The following is a 24,116-nucleotide window of genomic DNA, read 5'->3' as shown; positions in this document are numbered from 1 at the left end:
CCTTTCCAATCGGCCCAATTTTTAGAGTTGCCTGTTTCGGTATAGGCGTCAATTTTTCGTAACGGAGAGGCCTAAAAAGTATTTGCTGTCCACCTATAATGCTCCTTCAATGTGCATGTATGCTGGTCCTCCTTACACTTCACGTAGATCACGCACATTCATGCAACACAGTAACGAGGACTGAACCGTATTATTATTGTGTTAGAAATTACGGAGGCGCTTAAGGTGCACTTTTACCATCGCTGTTTCACGGGAAAACGTGATCGTAGATCATTAATTAGGTTTCTAGAAGTGTGACAAATCCGCAGCTTGTCACGCATCCGGAGCTGCAAAAAAAAATAGAAGTTGGACAGTTCCAGCTAAAAAGTGAACCATTAAAAGCCGTAGCATGTGTGCTTCTAACGTGACTTTTCTCTGTGCTTATGACGAGTTTCAACAGACAGAGGGTGCTTCGTTGGTTGCGAAGGCCATCCCATTGTGGTGATCAGTCTCGATGCAGAAGCGGCTTCATTGTGGTCGTACAGTTCTGCTGTTGTTTGCCGAACTCTGCTTTCTACATGTTACTCCAACGTAACGAGCCCTTCACGCCGATTATATTGTGTGAGCACTTCTGCGCGTCTCAGAAACGTATCGTGCGCTAATTTCTCTTCCGTCGTGAGAAAACTCGCTTCACATTATGCACAATTGTTTTAGGTAACGGTATTTTTTCATTCAATAATTCCTTCATGCCTTGAATTGTAGAAGAACGAGGTTTCTACGATCCAGAGACGCGCGGGAAGGCCTCTCTGGACGGTAGCGCACAAGGGACGACCATATGACGAGATTACAGGAAGAGTGCTCGTACACAGCTGGCGATTTCGTGCCATCCTCAAGAAAAAAACAACCAAAAAGACGCAGAGCGCGTAGTGGTAGAATATGAAAAAAAATCATTGACCATTCCGATACTCTCTAATGCGAAATTTTAGCACAGCTCTATACATGTTTTCATTTTGGGATATATTGGCTGGTGCGGCCAATCTGTGCCGTGTCACCGAGCGACAAACGGAGCGAAATTTGGCGCGGTTGCCTCGCTAATCTCAATATGGCAGCGCGAGAGGCAGCGCGTGGGTGACGCGTGGGCGCGATTCATAGGAGCCGTCGCAGAGAGACCTCCACTCATGCGGCGCTTTCTTTCCATACATGCGACGCGCACCACTCTGGCGTCATCTCGTAGCCATCTTCGCCGCAAAGACCGTCTTGCGTGGCACCACGCATTTCTTCTCGCGCATTCCCCATACCCTCCTCCTCCGCTTTCCTCCTCGCGTTCTCTTTGGAATCGCCATCTTTCGTCTCCGGCTGCGCTCCGCCTTCGCTTTCACGCTTCGCTATGCTCGTTCGCTTGGTTACGAGAAAAGACGCTGACGCCGACGCTCGCCGCAAGAACGGGCGCCGAAGTGTTGGGCTCCAAAAAAGAAAAAAATGTCAATCAGCCATTTCCGTGTCGCACCTTTGCAGTTTACACGCCCTGCCTGCAGTTTGCACGAAAACATGCATATGAAGGAGCACTCATCAATTGCAAATGAAGAAACGGGTAGAGTGGCAGTTCTATGAACACAAAAAAAGGCTGCCGGAGACAAATAAGAAAGGGAATTCTAAAAAATTAACAGCACGCTAAAATGGAGTGATTTGCGGGTGAGCCAAATTAGTTAGACATAGGGTAAAGTAATATTAAAGGGAAGCTTAAACAGCCTCAGTGGACGAATACACTTGGAAGTCTTTCTTTCTCCTAAAAAAAAAAGAATCATGAGTCGTTTCACTGTGTGAAGTTGGTTGACATGGAAATCTGTTTAGCACACAACACAGAGGTGACACATAACGTATGAACTCATTCGTTGTCTTGATTGGTGGTCATAGGGACGAAAGGTACACACACTCATTAATTGTCTTGATCGGTTATCATTATTTCACTCGCAGCTGTAATTACATTATTTCGTAATGTCAAATCGCTGCACGTACGCCGCTGGGTGGTTGGTTAGGCCGGATGAGTGTGGCATTGCAAGGGATATGTCTGCAGCACGGAACGCGTAAAACACATCTTTTTCGCTACCGACACACCCAAACTAAAATCGCCGACAACGACAACAGGGGTAGTGTCATCGCAGCTGATTCAGAAAAAGTGAGTAGCCATGAACCTTACAGGACTATGAGCTATTGCATTTTTTGCTTGCTTAGGGGGGTATGAACCATTGATGATGACAGATTTCGAATGCGGTTCTGTATGTTGTATGCGTGATTACAAAGAATTTAAGAACTGTTCGCTTCACTTTGCTGAGCGCTTGTAGTCTCTGGCTTGGTTGGTTTTTGATTCACGGTGAGCGAAAATGCACGGAACCCTAGCCATACAGAATATCGCTGTAAAGACTCTTGCAAAGCAAAAGAAGTGGGCCATGAGATGGGACTAGCCGCAGCTGCCGCAGTGGCAAGAATGAACGCCTATAAGCGCGGGTATTTATTCACACGTTGCAAGGTACACCTACTTGCTGGTATGCTAAACACTGCGACATTTTGTATACAGTATATATATGGGGAAGTGTTATCGCGCAAACGTGACGCCAAACACTCGATGTGGTGTTAGGGCGCTGGCTATAGATTTGTAGTGAGGCGTCAGGCGTCACAGAGATTGTCACTTGCCTACACTCTCAAAGCGCCTAATTGTGGTAGCTGGTCTGCGCTAAAGCGGCAAGTAGAACTATGCTGACAAGGCAAATCCATGCATTCTTCCGTCTCTAACACTTTGACTCTGAGGTGAGATGATGTGGTGAAGAAGTTACTAAGGCATAAACGTGTTTATTCCACATATCTACGACTGGCATTGCAGTCCATGGTTATGTGAGCTCAGAATATATCAGCAGTCTACATAAGCGAATGAAAACGAACTGCATGAAGGAGCGCTTCGCTCGTCTTAGTTGCTACCGCACACGACAGATCCACTAAGACTCCTATTTAAAGCTATGTTTTTCCCGAGGTCACTAGATGAGGAAACTGATTATTCTTAACCTGCTGAATAAGAATCCTTGAGTTGTTCGCAGCAACCCACCTACGTCATGATGACCCAGTCATGATGACCAGGAAGTCGAAAGCTTCTATGAAGACGTGGAATCGGCGATGGGTAGAGTGAAAACTAAATACACTATACTAATGGGCGACTTTAATGCCAAGGTAGGCAAGAAGCAGCCCAGGCAGCACACCAGCATTGGTCCAACCATGGCCCAATGCTGGCAGAAAATGGTACCAATGTTGGACCAATGTTGGCATATTGGCAAAGTGCAACCCAATCCAATGCTGGCCCAGCGTTAAAGCCAAGATTGGACCAATGTTATGCCAATGCAGCAGCCATTGTGCTGCCAGCGTAGGACCAGCGTTAAAGCCAAGATTGGACCAATGTTATGCCAATGCAGCAGCCATAGTAGGACCAGCGTTAAAGCCAAGATTGGGCCAATGTTATGCCAATGCAGCAGCCATCGTGCTGCCAGCGTAGGACCAGCGTTAAAGCCAAGATTGCACCAATGTTATGCCAATGCAGCAGCCATCGTAGGACCAGCGTTAAAGCCAAGATTGGGCCAATGTTATGCCAATGCAGCAGCCATCGTGCTGCCAGCGTAGGACCAGTGTTGAGCCATATCGTTGCCATTATTAATGCCAGCTTTGAGCCAATGCCCTTCGCATGACGAATATCCTAGATATGCTGGCTTTAGAGCACGCACATATTCTTACCGCAAACATTTTGCTAGCGGCATTTTTTGTAGCAATTGTCCCCTTACTGTCTTCCTCAATAGTAGCTAGGAAAGCTCGACAAAAAGATGTCAAGACGCAGAAGTCATATATGATTGCAAATAATAATAAAAGAATACTGAAATTGACGTTTATGACAGTTTATTTGCGAATAAATTTTCACAAACAGGCATTTTCCGTGGACCTAGATGGGTGACGCTCGGTTATCTTCAAACAGTTTATTTACAGGCACTGCCCTCAGGATAGGAATCGGGCAAGGTGCCGAGGACGGTGGGCTGGCCAGGGGTTTCAGGGCAGGGAGCTGACGTCGGTAGGCAGGTTTGTCAGTGCTTGGATGACAGCGGGCTTATCAGGCCCCCGAGGACCACGATAACGCAGTGGTTTCGTTGATATTGCCACCATATCCGATAGCGACTTCACCATTACTTGGAGGAAATGCTTGCACTGTAAAATAAAAAGAAACAATGTCAGAGATGTTGGTATGACAAATGTATGTGAGAGAGTTTTCATTTGAAAAATCGCCATACTGCAACAATATAAGTCTGAGCAGAGAGTTCGAAGGGGTGAATCAAGAAACTTTCTTGCAAGAGATTTGTCAAGTAACACTTCTTAATATTTCGACATATATGGCATACCTTGTACAAGGTGTAACGTAATATTTAGAACAGACATAAAATGCGCAGGATCCGTCGGCTTTGTTTACAGCTCACACCTAGTCAGCGTAGCACTTTAAAATTAAAAATTGCAGCAAAACCTGCTGCAGCACAAAAAGCCTAGTTTCAGACTGTGTAGACACAATGCGGCCTTCGTGCGAAATTTTTAATGTGGAAACCGAGAAGTTCCATCAAGAAACACTAGTAAAAGAAGCATTTATTATACGAAAAGAAAGAAATACTGTCAGCTGGAAATGATGCTTGACCTATACCAGTGAGAAGAAGCGTGGTTCCTCGGTATCACTAGCAGGATCAGGCTGCACGCGTGGTTTGATAAAATCATAGTCCTGGAATTTGGGTGAAATTCACAGAGATTTACACGTGGTTCTACTCCAGGCACTATTCAAAGGCTGCAAATAAAAAGAGCTATTTATATACAGGCATTCTACATTAGCCAGGCCTGTTTCAGTAATTTATATATACCGCGTGATATTGCTTGGGTGATATACCTTGGGTGATATTGCTTCTGATAAAACTTATAACATGCACAAAACAAATGCACTCACGATTGTATGATCCATGCTTCTTTGTATCCGAGTTCATCCCACGTCGAAGACGGTGCCCACGAGCGCCGACTTTTTTTCTAATTGTTGTTTCACCTATATTAATTCTAACACTCACAAAAATTCGTGGCCACATTGCTGCGTATTTCAAGATGTAGGCTTCTCAGTAGAAATGACGACCGCAAGCGAGCATTTTTCACGAGAGCAGTGCGCTGGCAAGAACGGACGGCAAGCACTCAGGCGGTGTTGCACCCAGTCGGCGTGCTAGCGACGCATAGAAGGAAAGAGTGAAAGGAAATGGTGAACGAAGAATACGGCGTAAACGCCACTTTCCCCCGCTGGACCTAGCCCGAACGGGTTTTGGGGTGGCAGCGATGGAGGGCGACAACGAGGACAATAGTGACCCCGCCGCTTTCCCCCATGCTTCCGAGAGCACCCAATTCGACACAGCAGCTTATGGCTGTCTGAACGCTTGACTGATAGCATTGACCAGACTCACCTGGGTGCGTGAAGGAGAGGCAAGGGGGCGCTGAAGGACGGAAAGCTAGGCCGAAAAAAAAAATCCGGAATGCGCCGTGCCTACTAAAGGCAAAGACAAGAGGTTGTTGACACGCAAATGCCAAAACGTGCAATTAATTTTTTTTCTGTCAGGGGCATTCATACAAGGAGCTTACTACACATGCACGAACAAACAAATATATTAGAATAGGAGCATGATGTCGCCGCAACATCCCATGCATGCTAAACAAACAAACAATAGCTTCACTAATGCATATGCGCTCCATCTCGATGCAATATAAAACGGTTCCATCAGCTCTGAGGCACTGTAATTCTCGATTCTCCTCAGAATCCTGACCCACTAAAGCCGCGGAGCGTACATGCAAAAAATACAATGCGCAGGCAAATTCGCAATACCGTTGCTTCTTATGGAAAGCTCAAGTTCTTATTCACGATCAATAAAGCAGCGGCTAAATTTATGCGACTTCCTCTGCTTGCTACGTGGCACACTGGCTTTTCTCTTTAGGGGACGCATTTCGGTAAAGGAGAAGTGCAATAATGGCGGTGTACCATTCATGGAGTTGACATGGGAGAACATATTTTTGGTTCCTGCGCAGTGTGCCTGTGATCAGTGCGCTAGTTTTCAAAACACGTTGTTCAATCTCAGCAGTAGTAGAGCACTAAAAGCCGACAAGGCGAAAATTAGCTTATTACGGGCCAATGTCCTCCATAGAAAGCCAACTAGTAACCCATATTGGCAAATCCATACGAAAGTCGGTCCAATAATTCCCGCCTTGTTGAACGGCAGTGCCAATATTGTTTACTGACGGTGTAAAGTGGGCAAACATTGGATCTCTATCAGAATGCCACAGCCAATATTGTTTACTTACTCTGTAAAGTGGGCCAACATTGGATCTCTATCAGAATGGCACAGCCAATATTGTTTACTGACTGTGTAAAGTGGGCCAACATTGGATCTCTATCAGAATGACACAGCCAATATTGTTTACTGACTGTGTAAATTGGGCCAACATTGGATCTCTATCAGAATGGCACAGCCAATATTGGCGCCACGCTGTTAACCTTAGGCCAACATTGGGCCAGGAACCAGAATGGCACTGCCAATATTGTAACCACGCTGTTAATCTTAGGCCGTCATTGGGCCAAGAAGTGCCAATATGTTTTCAACGTTGGCCCAACCTGACGTGCCACCTGGGAGGCTGGAGACAAGGCAGTGGGGGAATATGGCATAGGCGCTAGGAATAGCAGGGGAAAGTTATTAGTAGAGTTTGCGGAACAGAATAATATGAGTATAATGAATACCTTCTTCCGCAAGCGGGATAGCCGAAAGTGGACGTGGAGGAGCCCGAACGGCGACACTAGAAATGAAATAGACTTCATACTCTGCACTAACCCTGGCATCATACAAGATGTGGACGTGCTCGGCAAAGTGCGCTGCAGTGACCACAGGATGGTAAGAACTCGAATTAGCCTAGACCTGAGGAGGGAACGGAAGAAACTAGTACATAAGAAGCCGATTAATCAGTTAGCGGTTAGAGGGAAAATAGAAGAATTCCAGATCAAGCTACAGAACAGGTATTCGGCTTTAACTCATGAAGAGGACCTTAGTGTTGAAACAATGAACGACAATCTTGTGGGTATCATTAAGGAATGTGCAATGGAAGTCGGTGGTAACTCCATTAGGCAGGACACCAGCAAACTATCGCAGGAGACGAAAGATGTGATCAAGGAACGCCATTGTATGAAAGCCTCTAACCCTACAGCTAGAATAGAACTGGCAGAACTTTCGAAGTTAATCAACAAGCGTAAGACAGGTGACATAAGGAAGTATAATATGGATATAATTGAACATGCTCTCAGGAACGGAGGAAGCCTAAAAACAGTGAAGAAGAAACTAGGAATCGGCAAGAATCAGATGTATGCGTTAAGAGACAAAGCCGGCAATATCATTACTAATATCGATGAGATAGTTCAAGTGGTGAGGAGTTCTATAGAGATTTATACAGTACCAGTGGCACCCACGACGATAATGGAAGGGAAAATAGTCTAGAGGAATTCGAAATCCCAAAGGTAACGCCGGAAGAAGCAAAGAAAGCCTTGGGAGATATCCAAAGGGGGAAGGCAGCTGGGGAGGATCAGGTAACAGGAGATTTGTTGAAGGATGGTGGACAGATTGTTCTACAGAAACTGGCCACCCTGTATACGCAATGCCTCATGACCTCGAGCGTACCGGAATCTTGGAAGAACGCTAACATAATCCTAATTCATAAGAAAGGAGACGCCAAAGACTTGAAAAATTATAGGCCGATCAGCTTACTGTCCGTTGCCTACAAACTATTTACTAAGGTAATCGCAAATAGAATCAGGAACACCTTAGACTTCTGTCAAGCAAAGGACCAGGCAGGATTCCGTAAAGGCTACTCAACAATAGATCATATTCACACTATCAATCAGGTGATAGAGAAATGTGCGGAATATAACCAACCCTTATATATAGCTTTCATTGATTACGAGAAAGCGTTTGATTCTGTCGAAACCTCAGCAGTCATGGGGGCATTACGGAATCAGGGTGTAGACGAGCTGTATGTAAAAATACTGAAAGATATCTATAGCGGCTCCACAGCCACCATAGTCCTCCATAAAGCAAGCAACAAAATCCCAATAAAGAAAGGCGTCAGGCAGGGAGATACGATATCTCCAATGCTATTCACAGCATATTTACCGGAGGTATTCGGAGACCTGGATTGGGAAGAATTGGGGATAAAAGTTTATGAAGAGTACCTTAGTAACTTGCGATTCGCTGATGATATTGCCTTGCTTAGTAACTCAGGGGACCAACTGCAATGCATGCTCAGTGACCTGGAGAGGCAAAGCAGAAGAGTGGGTCTAAAAATTAATCTGCAGAAAACTAAAGCAATGTTTAACAGTCTCGGAAGAGAACAGCAATTTACAATAGGCAGCGAGGCACTGGAAGTCGTAAGGGAATACACCTACTTGGGGCAGGTAGTGACGGTGGATCCGGATCATGAGACGGAAATAATCAGGAGAAAAAGAATGGGCTGGGGTGCGTTTGGCAGGCATTCTCAGATCATGAACAGCAGGTTGCCATTATCCCTCAAGAGAAAAGTATATAATAGCTGTGTCTTACCAGTACTTACCTACGGGGCAGAAACCTGGAGGCCTACGAAAATAGTTCTACTCAAATTGAGGACGACGCAACGAGCTATGGAAAGAAGAATGATAGGTGTAACGTTAAGGGATAAGAAAAGAGCAGATTGGGTCAGGGAACAAACGTGAGGTAATGACATCTTAGTTGAAATCAAGAAAAAGAAATGGGCATTGGCAGGACATGTAATGAGGAGGGAAGATAACCGATGGTCATTAAGGGTTACGGACTGGATCCCAAGGGAAGGGAAGCGTAGCAGGGGGCGGCAGAAAGTTAGGTGGGCGGATGAGATTAAGAAGTTTGCAGGGACGGCGTGGCCACAATTAGTACATGACCGGGGTTGTTGGAGAAATATGGGAGAGGCCTTTTCCCTGCAGTGGGCGTAACCAGGCTGCTGCTGCTGATGATGATGACGTCAGCCTCAAAGAGGGTCGGTGAAGGGCAGGACCTATTTCCCCACATTAACACCTACTCAGTAAACCAAGTTGGTATGATGGTTGGCTCCGAACCTTATTAGCGCAGCACCCAAATGCTCTACCCAGATGACGACTGGCTACCCAGTGTTACAGGTAGGCGGGAAAATGAATAAAGACGAAGGTACATGGATTTAAACACGCAAACATACAAACTAGATAGCCCTCGAATGTGCGTGAAGTACCGAAAGAATGCAGACACGTTAGTAGACGGGCAAGTATATTAACACGAGACAGAAGGTGGGGCAACAGCAAACGGAGAGCAGAAATGGCGCATAGGCGTCTATAGGCGGCTCACAATGGTGGACGGATGAGGAGCGCCGCTACTAGCGTTACAGGCGTCGCATCTTACGATTAGCTTAGCGCATTAGACAGCCGCTGATAGTGGTGCAGTTCACTTATCTATAGCCTGCAAACTACAACATGAATTAGGCCCTTTCCCGTGCCATACTCGAGAGCAGATATTATCGAAGCTTGGTTGTGATGCAGCTCACGTTGTACTTACGTACATCACTTAGTGTCCGTGGCTGCCTTGGCTGGTGCTATAACCAGTGGCGGCTTCTACTATTTCAATAATCGGTCCGTCCGGAAAGACAGAAGCAGCAAACGCGTGTAAAGTGTGGCAAAAAGACATATAAAATTTGTCTTGATTGGTCGCTCTGGCTTTGAGAGGAGGCTTGATAAGCCAGATAAGAGGCAAGAATAGGATACGCGTAGCAAGGCCACCACGAAATACCCCCACCAGTCATGGGCGTTCTTCGCTCGACTTTTGGTGTTTCTTGGTAATGATTGACTATGTCGAGTACTGAAGAAGCCAAAGACTGCACCGGCAAGTTTCGAGGTCCTTTACTGCACCACAATGACTAGTACGAGTAAAAATTATGACAGAAGCCATTTCATGATGAATGTCGACGCTAATTCGATGAGCATAAGCATAGCGACACATCATATTGCCACCGCAGAGGCACTTCATTTATGAGATGTGCACGCTGTAGAGGTCCTCTGTGGCGTTGTCCCCTTAACATGATGTACTAGGCTCGCGGCCTAACGGCGTCTTCTTGGGGTCAACACGAGGCAAATATGTGCGAATACATAATCTGAGGATTGTGTCTCAGTATATATAGCATGGCTTGCATTCCGGTGAGTATCACTTGTAACTTATATCATTTTTTTGTCATTGAAGAGCGCCACATACTCAGTGGCTTGTACTTTGGGACTTAAAGGGACCCTGAAACGATTTTGGCGATTTTCTACAAACGTACTGAGTCGTTAGAGTAGGTCCTTCTGATCATTAATTGATGCATCTAAGTGCTCTGCGTAAAGCGTGTAATTTATTATAAGGTTTTAAAAATACACATCGCTGCCGATCGTAGCGCACTGCTCGGCGGCATTTTAAGCCGCCTCTACCCATATGATGCAGATAACCCATATGACGGCACGTGGGCGAGCTATCTGATTGGCTGACCAGTGTGCGTGGTCGATAATTTTTCCAACTGTATGGTAAACAAATAATCTTCGTAATAGTTGGAATGTTAGTTCATTTGTTTTTATAAAAAGAAAGTAACATAAAGAGAATGCACTAGAACAATTTTTCAGTACACTTCAGCACTGCCGGCACACAGCAAGTGTCGTCTGCTTGTGTTACAACGTACTACATTTTGACGAGAGCTCCGCGGTCAGAGTCGGTCTCAGTCTTTTCGCGAGCACTATGATTCGACTTTGTTGCCTTGTGGACTGCAAACCTAGCGACTGGCAATATGTCAAGCTGCGATATCGTGTCCCTCTGCAAGGCAGTATACAAGCGAACTGGCTGCTGCGCATGGGACTGCCGGTATCCGATCGGCGCCAGGATTTGAGCGTTTGTGGCCGTCACTTTACACCGGAAGATTACTAACGCAATACCGTTTCGCGAGTCCAGTATTAGCGCAAGCGCAAGGGGACAAGGTCTGGCCGCTTGACTGTGCCGGGATGAGCCACGAGATGAGCAGAAGAGCAAATGTGAATGGTCTGCACGGTGCAGCCACCTGGTGGCACAGAGCTCAACCATACACAGTAGCAGCAACGAAGTGTATTCTTCTTTGCTGCTGGTGTGTATTTTTCGCAGGAGTGTAATCATCAACACGTTGATTTATAAATGTTTAAAATGCTTTACACTTGGTTAGAGCAATATTAGCGCTTTGTTTGACTGGTTAAGCGCTGCGCCAGCAAGTGTCTGGACCGTGCAGACCGATCAGGCTCCTCACGTACGTCTACGCTAAAGTTCCTTCATCAGCTTGAGTTTATGCCTCCAGTCATTTGCCGAAATGACCAGCTTGCCTGCTTTTAGCGGAGTACCGGACACGTTCGGCGCTACGACAGAATGCTCGCAACGCACGCTGCTTCGATAGCTCTCGGTCGACGGCGAAGCGGCTAGCGGAGAGGTCTCGCGCGGGAAGGGGCGTGCTCCTAAACAACCGGAAGTGAGCGATGTGACGTCGCATCGTGACGCTGAACCAGTGAAGGCGGAGCTTAGCGCCGCTCGCTCGGCGAGCGAGTGGAGGAGGAAAAGCATAGCTAGGGAGGAGGGTAACTTCTAATCGCTTGCAGCTCCATTAATACGTAACGCTTCGCTTAAATTGTGGTGCGAATGTTCTACTTAAGCTGTACCCTACGCGCCTACAAAATTTGTCCGAACCGTTTCAGGGGCCCTTTAAGTTGTCCTCCAATAGGTTCACTGAACAGCAGTACCCGCCCGATGGAACACAGCCAGTGTAAAAGCTTGTCTTCAAAGAGGCACACTGAATGGGGCACGCACCCAGTGTTAGACACCCAGTCACCCAAGTCGGTCCAACGGACTGCGGCCTTTGAACCGGGTTTCCTAGACACGGCAGCCCAATTTACTCATTATACCACAAACTACCCACTTAACCGAGCTGGCTGAAAAACGTTTGAGATCAGGATAGGCAGCCAAACAAGCAGAACCATTGCTAGCGGAAATTAAAAAAAAAGTATGTGGTTTTACGTGCCAAAACCACTTTCTGATTATGAGGCACGCCGCAGTGGAGGACTCCGGAAATTTAGACCACCTGGGGTTCTTTAACGTGCACCTAAATCTAAGTACACGGATGTTTTCGCATTTCGCCCCCATCGAAATGCGGCCGCCGTGGCCGGGATTCGATCCCGCGACCTCGTGCTCAGCAGCCCAGCACCATAGCCACTGAGAAACCACGGTGGGTGGTAGCGCAAATTGCGTGAATATGTGAAGGGTAACTGCATATATTACATAGAAGTCTATAACAGTGCTCTCAAGTACTGAAAGGGGGTTTTGGCATGAAGCTCAAAAAGTGTTTGGCGTCACGCTTTTATTCCTGTACTAAAGATGTCATTGCAAAATACCACAAATACAATTTGAAATGCCGTAAATGATCTATTCAAAAAATTCATTGTTTATCATTGACGTTCCCATATAATTGGAGCCTGTTGACCGGTATCGTTGTTACTGTTACTATATGTGTGTTTATTCGTTCTTCTAAATTGTCGCCTTGATTTTCGATTCATGGAAGCCGCTATTTATGGCAGATCTACGAACAAGTTCTAGTCTTGTGCGCAGCCTTGTCAAATTAACGTGGTCATTAACCATCGAATTAACGCGATGAACAATAAGTACACAATCAGTCACAATAAACTGCATTAAAAAGCGCCAGTGTAGACAGTCCAGGATAGCGGCACTCAACTATATCCTTAATCTACAGCTACATCCGCCCTCCGCAGGGACAACCTAACGGGAGCTCACTAAAGAAAGACTGCGATGATGACCGGCGTTATATGACATGTGCGTTATTCTTGTGCCTGATCGGAGTGGTGGACGGAGCAATGACAGGTGCATTGGTAACGGCACTGCTTTACCTCTGGCCGTCATCCATCTCTCCACCGACAAACGAAGTAAGTGCAATTTTTTCAAGAGCTTATTCGTTCCTGGTCCTCTGTGAAGTGTACCACGCTTGATACTAAGCGATAGCGTCTTATTTTCGAATGTTTATTCCTTCATTCAGTGGCTGATTTGTTGATCTGCGGTCGTGAACGCTAAATAGCACGATGTGGTACACACATTTACCTAATTTATCTAATTTTGCTATGGGAACGGCGGGGTGCCACAGTCCATGCCAGCAGGCCGCAGCAAGCGCCATCCACGCCCGAGAGCGCCCAACCGAGCATCAAACCACTGCTTGCGCTCATGAGTCACCTTGTACTCCACTTCTTCAAGTGCTAGCTCCGATGCCGGAGTTCTCATACTGCCCCTCCCTCTACGAAGGCGATGATGACACTGGCCCACGGTGGCTTGCAGCAACAGCGCTGCTCCTCCGGCGGCGGGCAAACCTTGCAGACTGCTGCAGCCAACGAGGACCGGCGGAGCAGGTAGCGTCCGAGTCACCAAGGTCTTCCAGCAGCTGAAACACCCTAAACCTGGCTGGCTTCCGGAACGTACGCTTCGCGAAAATGCGGTAAACCAGGTTGTGGCACCTCAGAGTTGCCGAGGTCTTGCAGAAACCATAAGGTGCTAAACCATTCCCCGAAGCACACCTGGTACGGTCTTACTCCTCGACCTTGTTATCTTGAGTGAACGCATCAGGTCGCCAGAAGTAGCATCCGCCCGTTCGCTCCAATTCCACCACACAGAGAGAACACGGCACCACACCACGCATTTAACAGGAGGAGAAGGTCGCAGACGATGATGATAGTCGCTGTAACGGTGCCGCTTCCACTACCTTTGGCAGCTGGCCTCAAGCGCCCATGAGGCCATCGTCGTCATCGTCGTTTACGCTGCCGTTGGCGCCGGCTGGTGCAGAGCAACCGGCACCAGATTCCGAGACTCCACCGTCCTCAGGCTCAGACAAGGAGAACGCGGTGTTCTTGTTATCGGTTTTTCTACCCGACGAGCAGTTCTTCCCAGCCGATTTCTTCGACGGCTTACCTTCGCGTGCCTTGGCGGCGGCCTTACCGTGACCAGTTTAGTCGTCGTCGCTTTACGACGTCTCCGAGTCGCTGGACGCGGCGGCGCCGCCGGGCTTCGAGCGACGCGTGGTCTCTGTGCTTCGACAACATGTCGCGTTGATGAAGTAGCCACGCAGGCCGGTTCCTTCTGCAACGGTGGCGCCGGGAGCTTCAGTAGCGCGTAGAAGACCGCTCCGCACCCGCATTACATGCCTGAACCGATGGCGGTGACAGAGCAGGATCTGGGCGAAAACGCTCCTCACGGAACACCAGAGCTGAAGATCATACCGCGGAAATGGTCATGCGCCAGGCCAGGATGGCTTCACTACTGGCCGTGGAACGCGCGCCGCCCACCCCCTCCACGATCATGGCCTCTCCCCGAACGCAGCCGGGGCCCCACGCTACGGGCACCAATGTCGGAACGGCGCGGTCTCTCAGTCCATGCCAGCAGGCCCAAGTCCTGACCCACTGCGCACAAGAGCGCCCAGCCGAGCCTCACACCACCGCTCGCGCTCACGAGTCACTTCGTCCTCTACATTTTCGACTGCTGGCTCCGATGCCGTAGTTGTCACACACTCTTCACTTAAAACATGCACTTCAAACTGTTAGAACGACAGAAAGCTGAGCTAGTTTGTAAGGATTCATTGTGAAAAAATGGCGCGGTATGCGTTCGTGTGGTCCACTTCTCTTCTTTGTGTCCTGTCTGCACGCCTAATTTTTTTGCATAATGAACTACAGTTCAATTCAATTCAGCTTTATTCAACATCTGGTAGATGTTTGCAGCACGGACAAAAAACCTGGAAAGACTTGACCGGGTTCGTGCACCATACCATGGCCCACAGTGGCATCAATTCCGTACTAGATGTAGAGGAGAAAATCAGTTTGCGGAAAATTCAGAAACTACAGAAAAGGCAAAAAAAAAACTATTCAAACAGAAAAATATGTGCATGAAAAATCCATGAATATACAAAAACATCGTGGGACATACACTGTATCATAAACGAGTAGAAAAGTACAGACAATAGAAGTGCTGTTTCAACAAAATATAGAACTTTGTAGAGTTATACAAATATGTTGAGTAGCTGATTCAAAGAGATCAATTAAATATCCGTGCCATTTTATGCGAAGCATATTACGAGGGCTCAACCAAGCTCCTCAGGCGCGGCGGTGTCGCCTTCAATACCACGTGACACGGTGACGTCACGACAGAGGAGAAACGGGGCTCCAACTCGCGCCGTCGCTCGCGGCGTCGCCTCTGCTAGACACTCACGAGGTGAGATGCCTCCTGGAGACAGAGCTGCTCGTTGGAATGAGAAGCGGAGGTTGCGGCGTGCTACAGAGACTGATTCTAGGTGGCTTTGCTACGGCGCAGCGACTACGCGCCCCGCATCGGACGCGGTGAGCGTCGAGCAACGCAGCGTTCGGCGCGTCAACGAAATGTGCGCCTGAGCAAGCGACGCACGCCTGAGCCGACGCCGACGACACGACACGACACGAGCTCCTTAACGCTGTCGCGTTAAAATAAAGGCTAGTATGCTTCGCATCCTGGGCTTAACCTTAGCTAAGCCACAGCCATTTTTTGGCCAACTCATTTAACAAGGTCCGTAATGTGTACTTTGAACACTTGCTTACCGTAGGTCGTGAGGCATCTATCAACTTTCTATGTTTCGGGAAAGCGTGTGCTGTATGCAGGGGAATATTTCTGTAATCGCGCCAGTGATTTCAGAAGGTAATTTTCTTGTTTGTTTCCAGTTTATGTTGTCGTAGTAGTCTGAAATTGTACATAGATTGTACGTTTACAAGCTTATGCTTGTTAAACATGTCCAGTGTGTGACTCAGGTAAGGAGCTGCAAAACAAGGCGTATTGCACGCTTCTGAAGCTAAAGAAGTTTCTTCATATTTTCTTTAGTTGTTGTTCCCCAAACTACCGCACCGTAGTTTAGCGTAGAAGAAAATAGGCCATTGTACAAGACATTCTTAGTGGAAAGAGGGAACGTAAAGCAATGTCGACGCATGAGACCAATAACTTTGGACAGTATTTTCGTTAAGTACTAGATGTGAGCATCGCAGGAAAAATTATTGGAGAAAATCACGCGAAGCGTTTTAAAACTTTCTACAACTTCCATTTCGGAATCGTTTGGCAGTAGTCGTGGGATTTTACAGAACTTGTTTCGTGGATGAAACAAAACTGCTTTGGTTTTGCTAATGTTTAGCTTGAACTCATTATTTGTAGCCCACAAGTGAATGCGATGAATTGTTTCATTTGCGCGAAGAGATAGACATGCAACATCCGAGCCGGTAAAAAAAGGCTAGTATCGTCAGCGTATAATATATACTTGGCGGTGTGATCAATGTTTACAACGTCGTTAATGTAAAGAACAAAGAGAAAAGAACACAAGATGCTTCCCTGTGGAACACCTAAATTAAGTGGTTTGACTAAAGAAGAGTGACCATTAATCACCACAAACTGCGTCCGATTCTGTAGGCACGATGAAACGAATGACAGCTTTCCCTCGAATGCCATAGTGCTCCAATTTTTTCACAGGTATGTTGTGATTAATATGATAGAGAGCTTTTTTGAAATCCAGAAAGATACCAAGGACCAAGCTCTGACTTTCAAACATTTCAAGTATGATTTCTTTTTGCATGAGCAGTGCCAGTTCCGTAGGTTGATCTTTCCTGAAGCCGTACTGCGAGTCAGCATGTTGTAGCGACCAGTAAATGAAATTAAACGCGTTAAAATTATTTTTCCAAGACCTTTTCAAAGATAGGTAGAATAGAGATTGGACGGTAATGGGTAAGGTCGTTCCTATCACCTTTTTTGTAGATTGCTGTACGTTTTAAGCACTGCATTGAAAGAAGAAATACCGCACATGAAAGACAATTGTTAATTTTATGCGTTAAGCAATGTGCGATCAGGTCAATCACAAATTTTACCGTTTTTATCTGCAGATCCATCATATCTGTGACTTTGCTGTTTTTTAAGCTCGTGTACGTTGTAGTAATTTGCGAATCAGATACTGGCCGCAGAAACATTGTATGCTCGCAGCGCGGCTGCATGTAAGACAGACTGTCACCTTCATATGATGATGGGAGATTAGAAAGAAAAGAATCAATAAATGCGTTTGCTAGTTCGGCTTCAGAAATTTCCACGTTGCCGTTCAGTACTTTTGCCAAATATTGTATCTAGTTGGCGCCACATCTTCCCAGAGCGTTGGCTCGAAGAAATTAAGTGGTTATAATCGTACCTGTTTTCAGCAGTACGAAGTCTTTTAGTGACATGATTTCTGTTTTTTGAAAGCCCTAAGCGTTTGAGGACATCTAGTTTGAATGAATGTTTTGTATAGCTGCTCTCGTTTTCTGATTAAATGCAAAATGCCAGTAGTTATCCATGGCTTACGAGCTTTCTTTGGTCGGGTAAATGTTTTTTGTGGAAAACATAAATTGTAGATAGCTGTAAACTTTTATAAGAACCTGTCGTAGGCGATATCCGTATTACGTTCACTAAAAACATCATCCCAACTTACCAGTGCAATAGATTCGCGAAAAGTGGTAAATGTGAGAGAGTTAATTGATCTTTAAGAAATGTGTGCCAGTGGCGTAGAGTGGTCAGTAACTTTAGAAGATTCATTTACAGAAGTAAATATTGGAAAAATGGTCGCTGAGGCAGTAGTTTATAACACCAAAATGCACACGGCACAAATCAACATTTGTAATGAAGAGATCAAGAACAGTTTCTGTTAAGGTTGCCAGCCTCATTGGTGAAGTTATTACATTGTGGCAATTGTGTATATTTAAGAGAGACTCAAATGCAGCTTTACTATGATTATCTGCAAGTACATTAATAAAAAAATCGCCGCCTAAAATTACTTGATATTTGTAATAGTTGACAAATTCCAGGAGTGATTCTAAAAAGCTGGGAATAGAGGAAACGTCAGCGCGAGGTGGGCGATAACAGACACAGAATAAAAATTTTCCTGCTTTGAGAACGACTGTTTCATAGTGAGGAGTAGGACAACAATATTCAGATAGTAATTTGCAATGCACTTCATTTGAGGCTAAAATGGACACCACGCTTCTGAGAGCGGTTCACAACGTTAGACTTGGATCAGTGCACAACCACATCCTCTTCTCAAGTAAACCACGTTTCCGTAAACATTACAATATCGAAGATAATTTAACCTCGCTAAAGAAACATTCAACGTCGTCGTACGTATTGCGACCGCATCTCAAGTTGAAATGGACACAGCTACAGCACTGCTGAAATTTATTCACCGTTAAACCCCTTAGCTGCATCAGTTTTGCAGGTTCATTTGCCGACGAAGCCCTCACAGACGAGAAAAAGAGCACTTTTGGTCTAGCATTTGCTCAATGAAAACACAAATTGACCAGAATGTCCCGGCCACTACTAACGCGCATGAGCGACACGTCATATCTGCCGATTTATGAAAATGGTTATCTGCATTCTCGTCATAAAAACGATAAAGAAAATAGAATATCTGACTTCATAGTGTACTGACTCTCTCAGTTCATTGATTTTACCTGTCATCAGCAACATTACAGCCTGTGAAACTGTCCTAATGTTTGAATGCACCCACGATAACAGGCGTTGCCAAGTGCCGATTTCATATCCGTTAGAGAATGTTTCAACGAAAGTAAATGTAAAAATATTGCGAGGCTTACGTCTCAGTATGTGCCTTCGTGTATGATTTAGGACTGCCTAACTGGTTCTAGCAGTTTCTGTTATCACTTTGCTTTTGTTACTAATGTGTCGCCGTTATTCGTTGTCTTCGTATTGCTCCATTCTGAAGTGTACTCGATAAGCATACAGAGCGGTTCATTGGGTCTTTTCCAGATCGTACTCCTGCCTTACGGCAAGTGCCTCTGATCCGTCCGAATTTTTCTCAAATATCTTCCAATTACGGCACCGTGCGTATTTCCAGCCATTTGCGCGCTTTTTAAGCGAAGCCATTCCAAGGAGACGTTTTAGTGTTGGACATAAGTGTTCATCCATGTAGACAGGCGACACTAAGTAATTGCCAAATCGCTGTTCTTAAGACGCAGTTTTTTTGCCTTCTCAAGCAGGGCATCCCGCTTCTGTCATCGCGTGAATTGTACAATAATGCAGCCGGGCTTATTTCTTGCATGACCATGTCATCTAGTGCAACGCTCACTCCTGAAAGCTGTCCAAGTTTGCAAGCAACAGCAGTTACGTGCTCGGTGGGACTTTCCACGATACCTTTAATTTCGATATTTTTGTTCCTCGAATACTGTTCGGAGTGTTGTAAATGAGACCCCTCGTCTGCAAGGCGTTTATCGATTCCATCAAGTTCAGCGGCTAGCTTACTATTTTCATCCTTCACCTCAGCGTCTTCGGCCTTGATGGCCTCGTAATTCTGTCGAATGTCTTCGAAGACACCATTCATGTGATCCATACTGCGAACATCGTCACGAAGTTCTGTTCGCAGTGTTTTCATCTGCGCTCGGAGCTCCCTCTCTACAGCCTCCTGCCATAGTTCTTCTCTTAAATCATTGATTGACTTCTGCATGACTCAAAGCAGTATCAGCGCACACAAAAAACACGCTCAAAAGACAGGTGCGAAGTAAAAACTAACAAGGTCAGCACTGACAGCTAGTGAGTAAAAAGAAACAACAAGGATCAAGAAATGGCACCCGTGCTGAAAACACCAGCCTGTAATGTAGGCAAATATAGATGCGTGAGATGCTTTGACCGCTACGCTGCCACTGCTGCTAAAGAAATGCACGCCCGCTGGATAGCTATTATTATGCAGTCCGGTGATGCTGACAGCGCCAAAGGCCGCAGTGTCTAGATACACCGATGAACCACACGTGTCCAGACGCTGGAAATGCGCAGAAGCAGCAGTCGTACCTATGCGCTGAGATAAATCAGCGCAACCGAGAGCAGCGGCAAAATTTCCCGAAGTGTATCCTGAAACCTTGCAGTATGCTGCTTGCTGAAGATGGCAGCGGAAACAAGCTGTAAAATAGGCAAATGTGGATGCGTGAGATGCTTTGACCACTACGCTGCCACCATTGCCAACAGGTTGTGCGATTTCTTTTTGTCCGTTGCTCAGTAGTATCTGAAGGGACCACGTTTGCCATAACTTTGAAAAGACGTTCTTGATGCGCTTTGAGGCGACCTGCAAATTCAGCGCTTTCATTCATTTAATTGGTGCATTCAAGCTTCTGGTATATGTAATGTGTTGGTGGTTTGTTCCTTCAACGACTCCAAAAGGCGAATATGAGGTGGTGTGAAGGGTAGGGTACGGGTTAAGTGCGAGATGGACAGCGGCAAGTGGAACTTTCGTTGCATATTTTTATAACTGGCAATGGTACCCTGGATCCCAAGTAGCCATGATGAAGTCAGTCGCGGCAACTACATTTATCGCCTTAGAAAGGACGCCTGGCAACACCATCATCGTAAGCCGCTGAATTTCAATTGTGTCTCATTTCCGCGGACGTAGTGAATCAGAGGTGCATACGCCTCTCTGAAGTGATTAGCCAGGGCTTGTATCAGTAAGTGGAAGTTCTCTTGTTACGCGAGCAGCGCATTCAGTAGGAGTTCCGCTGTTTCAGCACTCAGGCTTGCAATAATCAGCTGCGCATTTCGCCAGTCATTTCTCATTGCGCATTTTGCCACACATTGACTACAGAAACTGTGTCCAGCTTACTTTTTTTTAATATCCCAAGATAGTATGCCATTGAATAGAGGTGCATCCAGTAGCATCCAGGCGGTATCAACCGATGTTACTCGAACGCACGGTAAGCCAGGTATTTCGTGCTTCGCTTCATGGTCCTCCCGCTAATTGATGCTTTCTCATATGCCTTGTATACCACCGCTGACAGGAAAACATTACGAAGCAATCACACCAAGGACAAACCCACCACAATGGGCACTGAACCTGACTCTAAGGCTGCCCTTCCCGTATTCACATAGTCATTTTCTTGTTTGCTGTAAATTGTGGTATGTGTACCATTTAGCCTTCAATATTAAGATGCGCGTTTCAAGGTGTTCTGATAGAAGACACAGCTATGCGCGAAATGAAGGTATAGCAGAGATGAAAAAAAGGAAAGGATTGAATTCAAGGTCTTACATGCCACAACCACGATTTGGTTATGAAACTTGCCGTAGTAGGGGGATTTCGGATTAATTTTGACCACCAGGAGATCTTTAACGTGCTCCGAATGCACGGAATATAGGCGTGTTTGCATTCCACCTCTATCAAAATGCGGCTGCTGCGGCCGCGATTCTATTCCGCAACCTCGTGTTTAGCAGCGCAACACCATAGCCGCTTAGCTAACGCCGTGGGTTAGAAATAAAAAGAGGCAATGCGAGAGGATCGGGCGCGATAACGTAACTCTATTCCAAAAGAAAAGTATTCCAAACTCTGGACGTCAAATTGACCCGACTGTTTGGGCCTATGGGAGCGGGAACCTGGGACGTTTTTCAATCTGCCCAAACAGCAGCCTCCATAGTTGGCGGAAGCATGTTTTGCTTGTTTTTTACTTGCAAAGGGACCGTATAGCAACTAAAATTTAGATATAAACGCCTAATAAAAGAACAATTGTATGTCCCTGACAGCAAAATTGTTTTATAACCTTTTGGCGCAAGTTGAAGCGCGCCTGAAAGTGAACGCAAATATATTCATTTTTCGAGTCATAGCCACACATGCGTCAATTTCGCATCCAATCCATTTCGCTACGTGCACGTATAAGCAACGAGTTGCTATAACGGGCAAATTAGACAAAAAATTAAGATACTTACGAGCATTGTGATGAGGGCGTAGTAGCCTTTGCGGCCCATGTATGCCGCCTTCTGCTCACTCTTCGGTGCTGTAATGGCGATAAGGCTGCCGTCCACGCATCCGATGACGCCGGGAATGGAGCCACGTCGAAGGAACCTTTCCTTCACGGCCGCCTTCTCCTCCGACGTCCTCGGGAAATGGACGCACTTGTTGCTGGCCCCGGCGTGGACGATTGCCTCCGCCACGCGTCGCACACACTTGCTGACCACAGGCTGGGTCACGCCGATCGCCTCCTCGCTCCCTACCGAGGCATGGAAGCTGCCCGTTGCGAAAAATCGAAACGTAAACAACACTTGTCACTCCACCGACAGCGCTGTTGCTCTCACGCCTCCGAGTTCCTCCGCCACTTCGTCGCACAGCCACCGTACAGTTCCTTTCTTCAGGCGAAAGTGCCGCAGAAACAGATCGTCGGGCATGTCAAACGCCTCCTCGGGGTCCCTCCTCCCGCGCCCGGGCTGACGAGCCGCCGCCGCCGCCAGCGCAATCAGGAAGGCAGCCATTTTCTATTCCAAACGGAACGGGGCAGTCGACAGTTATTCCACGATTTTGGCGGGTTTGTTCCGCGTAATTAGGCATAATGAGTGCGAAAACGTCACTTTGACGTGTCGGTTTTTGAGCATTCCTGACGTCGCTTGACAGGCAGGCAAAATGGGCGCGGCCTCAAACATTTGGACCAATGAGCGAGCGGTGATCGCGGATTTGGAATAAAAGCAGAACGGAATAGTTGTACGTTATACCGACTGATAAAACATGGTATCTAGCTGCAGTACTAACGGCATAGCGGAGGTCGTCTGACACTGTTTTAAGATTTTGGCGGCAAGTGGTAGGAATCCAAGTAATGTAGGAACTGAAGCAAGAACGGTTCACTGCAATGGAGGAGGCACTGGATAAATTTGACCGATAACAAGACACTAGGCTCGAAGAGTAGCACAATTGGTAGTGAATTGCACGTGTAATGTGGACGCCTTGAATGTGTAAGTCTCGAGTTATTCAACTTCAAGATTTCTTTCCCACATCGAAGAAATATTATTTCAGTTATATTTCTTCTATTAAACTCACACAACATGCATATAACGAACACTTGCTCACACACTATTAGTTAACCGCTACAGTGAAAAATATGCGCTTGAATTGCCATACTATTGTAATTTCTGTCAAATTTATGATCTTTTTTTTCAGGAAGGTGAACGAGTTCTTCGGCAAAAAAAAATATGCATATTATGCACTATACTGAAGGTGAATGCACATATTCTGAGAAGACTAGCTACCAGAGGGGAAAAAATGTTGAAATATAATATCGTACTTATTACACAATTCTTTCATAAAATGGCACAAAATGGCTGCAGGAACAGCAGATTACAATAGGTCCACGCAGGTATCAATGGACCATTTGACATAGATCATGCAAATATATTCTGACAAGTGTGCATACTTGAAGCTCACTTTTTCATAGGGATTTCTGTCACCGGTGGTCTAAGCCCTCAAAAGAAATCACACGGTGTATACTTTTTCGAGAGAATAACTTCGAAGACACGCTATCATGATGCATTGATCTGCCATAAATTTTAAGGGAGGAATCTGAGGTGGTCGAGATGAATGTTCGAGACGTTTTGCGTGGAACGAATCTTTCTTGCTATCGTTGGTCCCCTCACAATACTTACTTAACACTACGGAACAAATGATATAATCTGACGTATATATTTTTTTTCTAAGAGCATTTATTGTGCATCCGATCGTGTACGCTCTGACGAAGGCTGCGCCACAGCCAAAATTTCAGCATCTCAATGGCCTTTTTTTTCGGCGTCTCTTTCTTTCCACAAATACATATTTATCCGTAGAGTACAGCCAAACCTCTCATGTGCACGACCAATGACTGCAAGGTCCTGGCGCAGTGGCTGAGGGTGAAGCTGGACCAGAAATTCGACCCTTGCGATGACTTCTACCAATTCGTTTGCGATGATTACCAGGGCACAATTACTACATCAAAAGTAAGTATTAAAGCTCGCAAGTCCGATGGTAGCTGCTAGTGGTGCCATATAATGCAGAAAGAGAAATACATTGAATAGATAAGACAACATGGTGCTCCCGTACAATAAAGCTGTACCGAGGTCTACTGAATTGCTAGACCTGGTTTTCTAGCGCATCTAACGACGTCAACAATACGCATGTTTTTG

The 24,116-nt window shown here is 46.1% G+C and overlaps 1 protein-coding gene across 8 annotated transcripts in view; it reads left to right on the top strand.

Annotated features, from left to right (window-relative positions):
- The window catches only part of LOC135921082 (neprilysin-1-like), a 103,043-nt gene that overhangs the window by 5,395 nt on the left and 73,532 nt on the right, over positions 1–24,116 (top strand). For 6 of the 8 annotated variants that reach the window (XM_070533819.1, XM_070533821.1, XM_070533820.1 and 3 more), the window contains 2 exons: positions 12,877–13,066; positions 23,781–23,930. In XM_070533819.1, coding sequence (XP_070389920.1) covers positions 12,877–13,066; positions 23,781–23,930 — 340 coding nt within the window. The remainder of the gene's footprint in view (positions 1–12,876; positions 13,067–23,780; positions 23,931–24,116) is intronic. The other 2 variants (XM_065455399.1, XM_070533818.1) reach the window with 2 other exon arrangements.

The sequence above is a fragment of the Dermacentor albipictus genome, chromosome 2 (assembly GCF_038994185.2).
Source record: "Dermacentor albipictus isolate Rhodes 1998 colony chromosome 2, USDA_Dalb.pri_finalv2, whole genome shotgun sequence".
Lineage (NCBI taxonomy): Eukaryota > Metazoa > Arthropoda > Arachnida > Ixodida > Ixodidae > Dermacentor > Dermacentor albipictus.
Note: the sequence above shows the minus strand (reverse complement) of the source record. Positions and strands in the feature narration are given on the sequence as shown.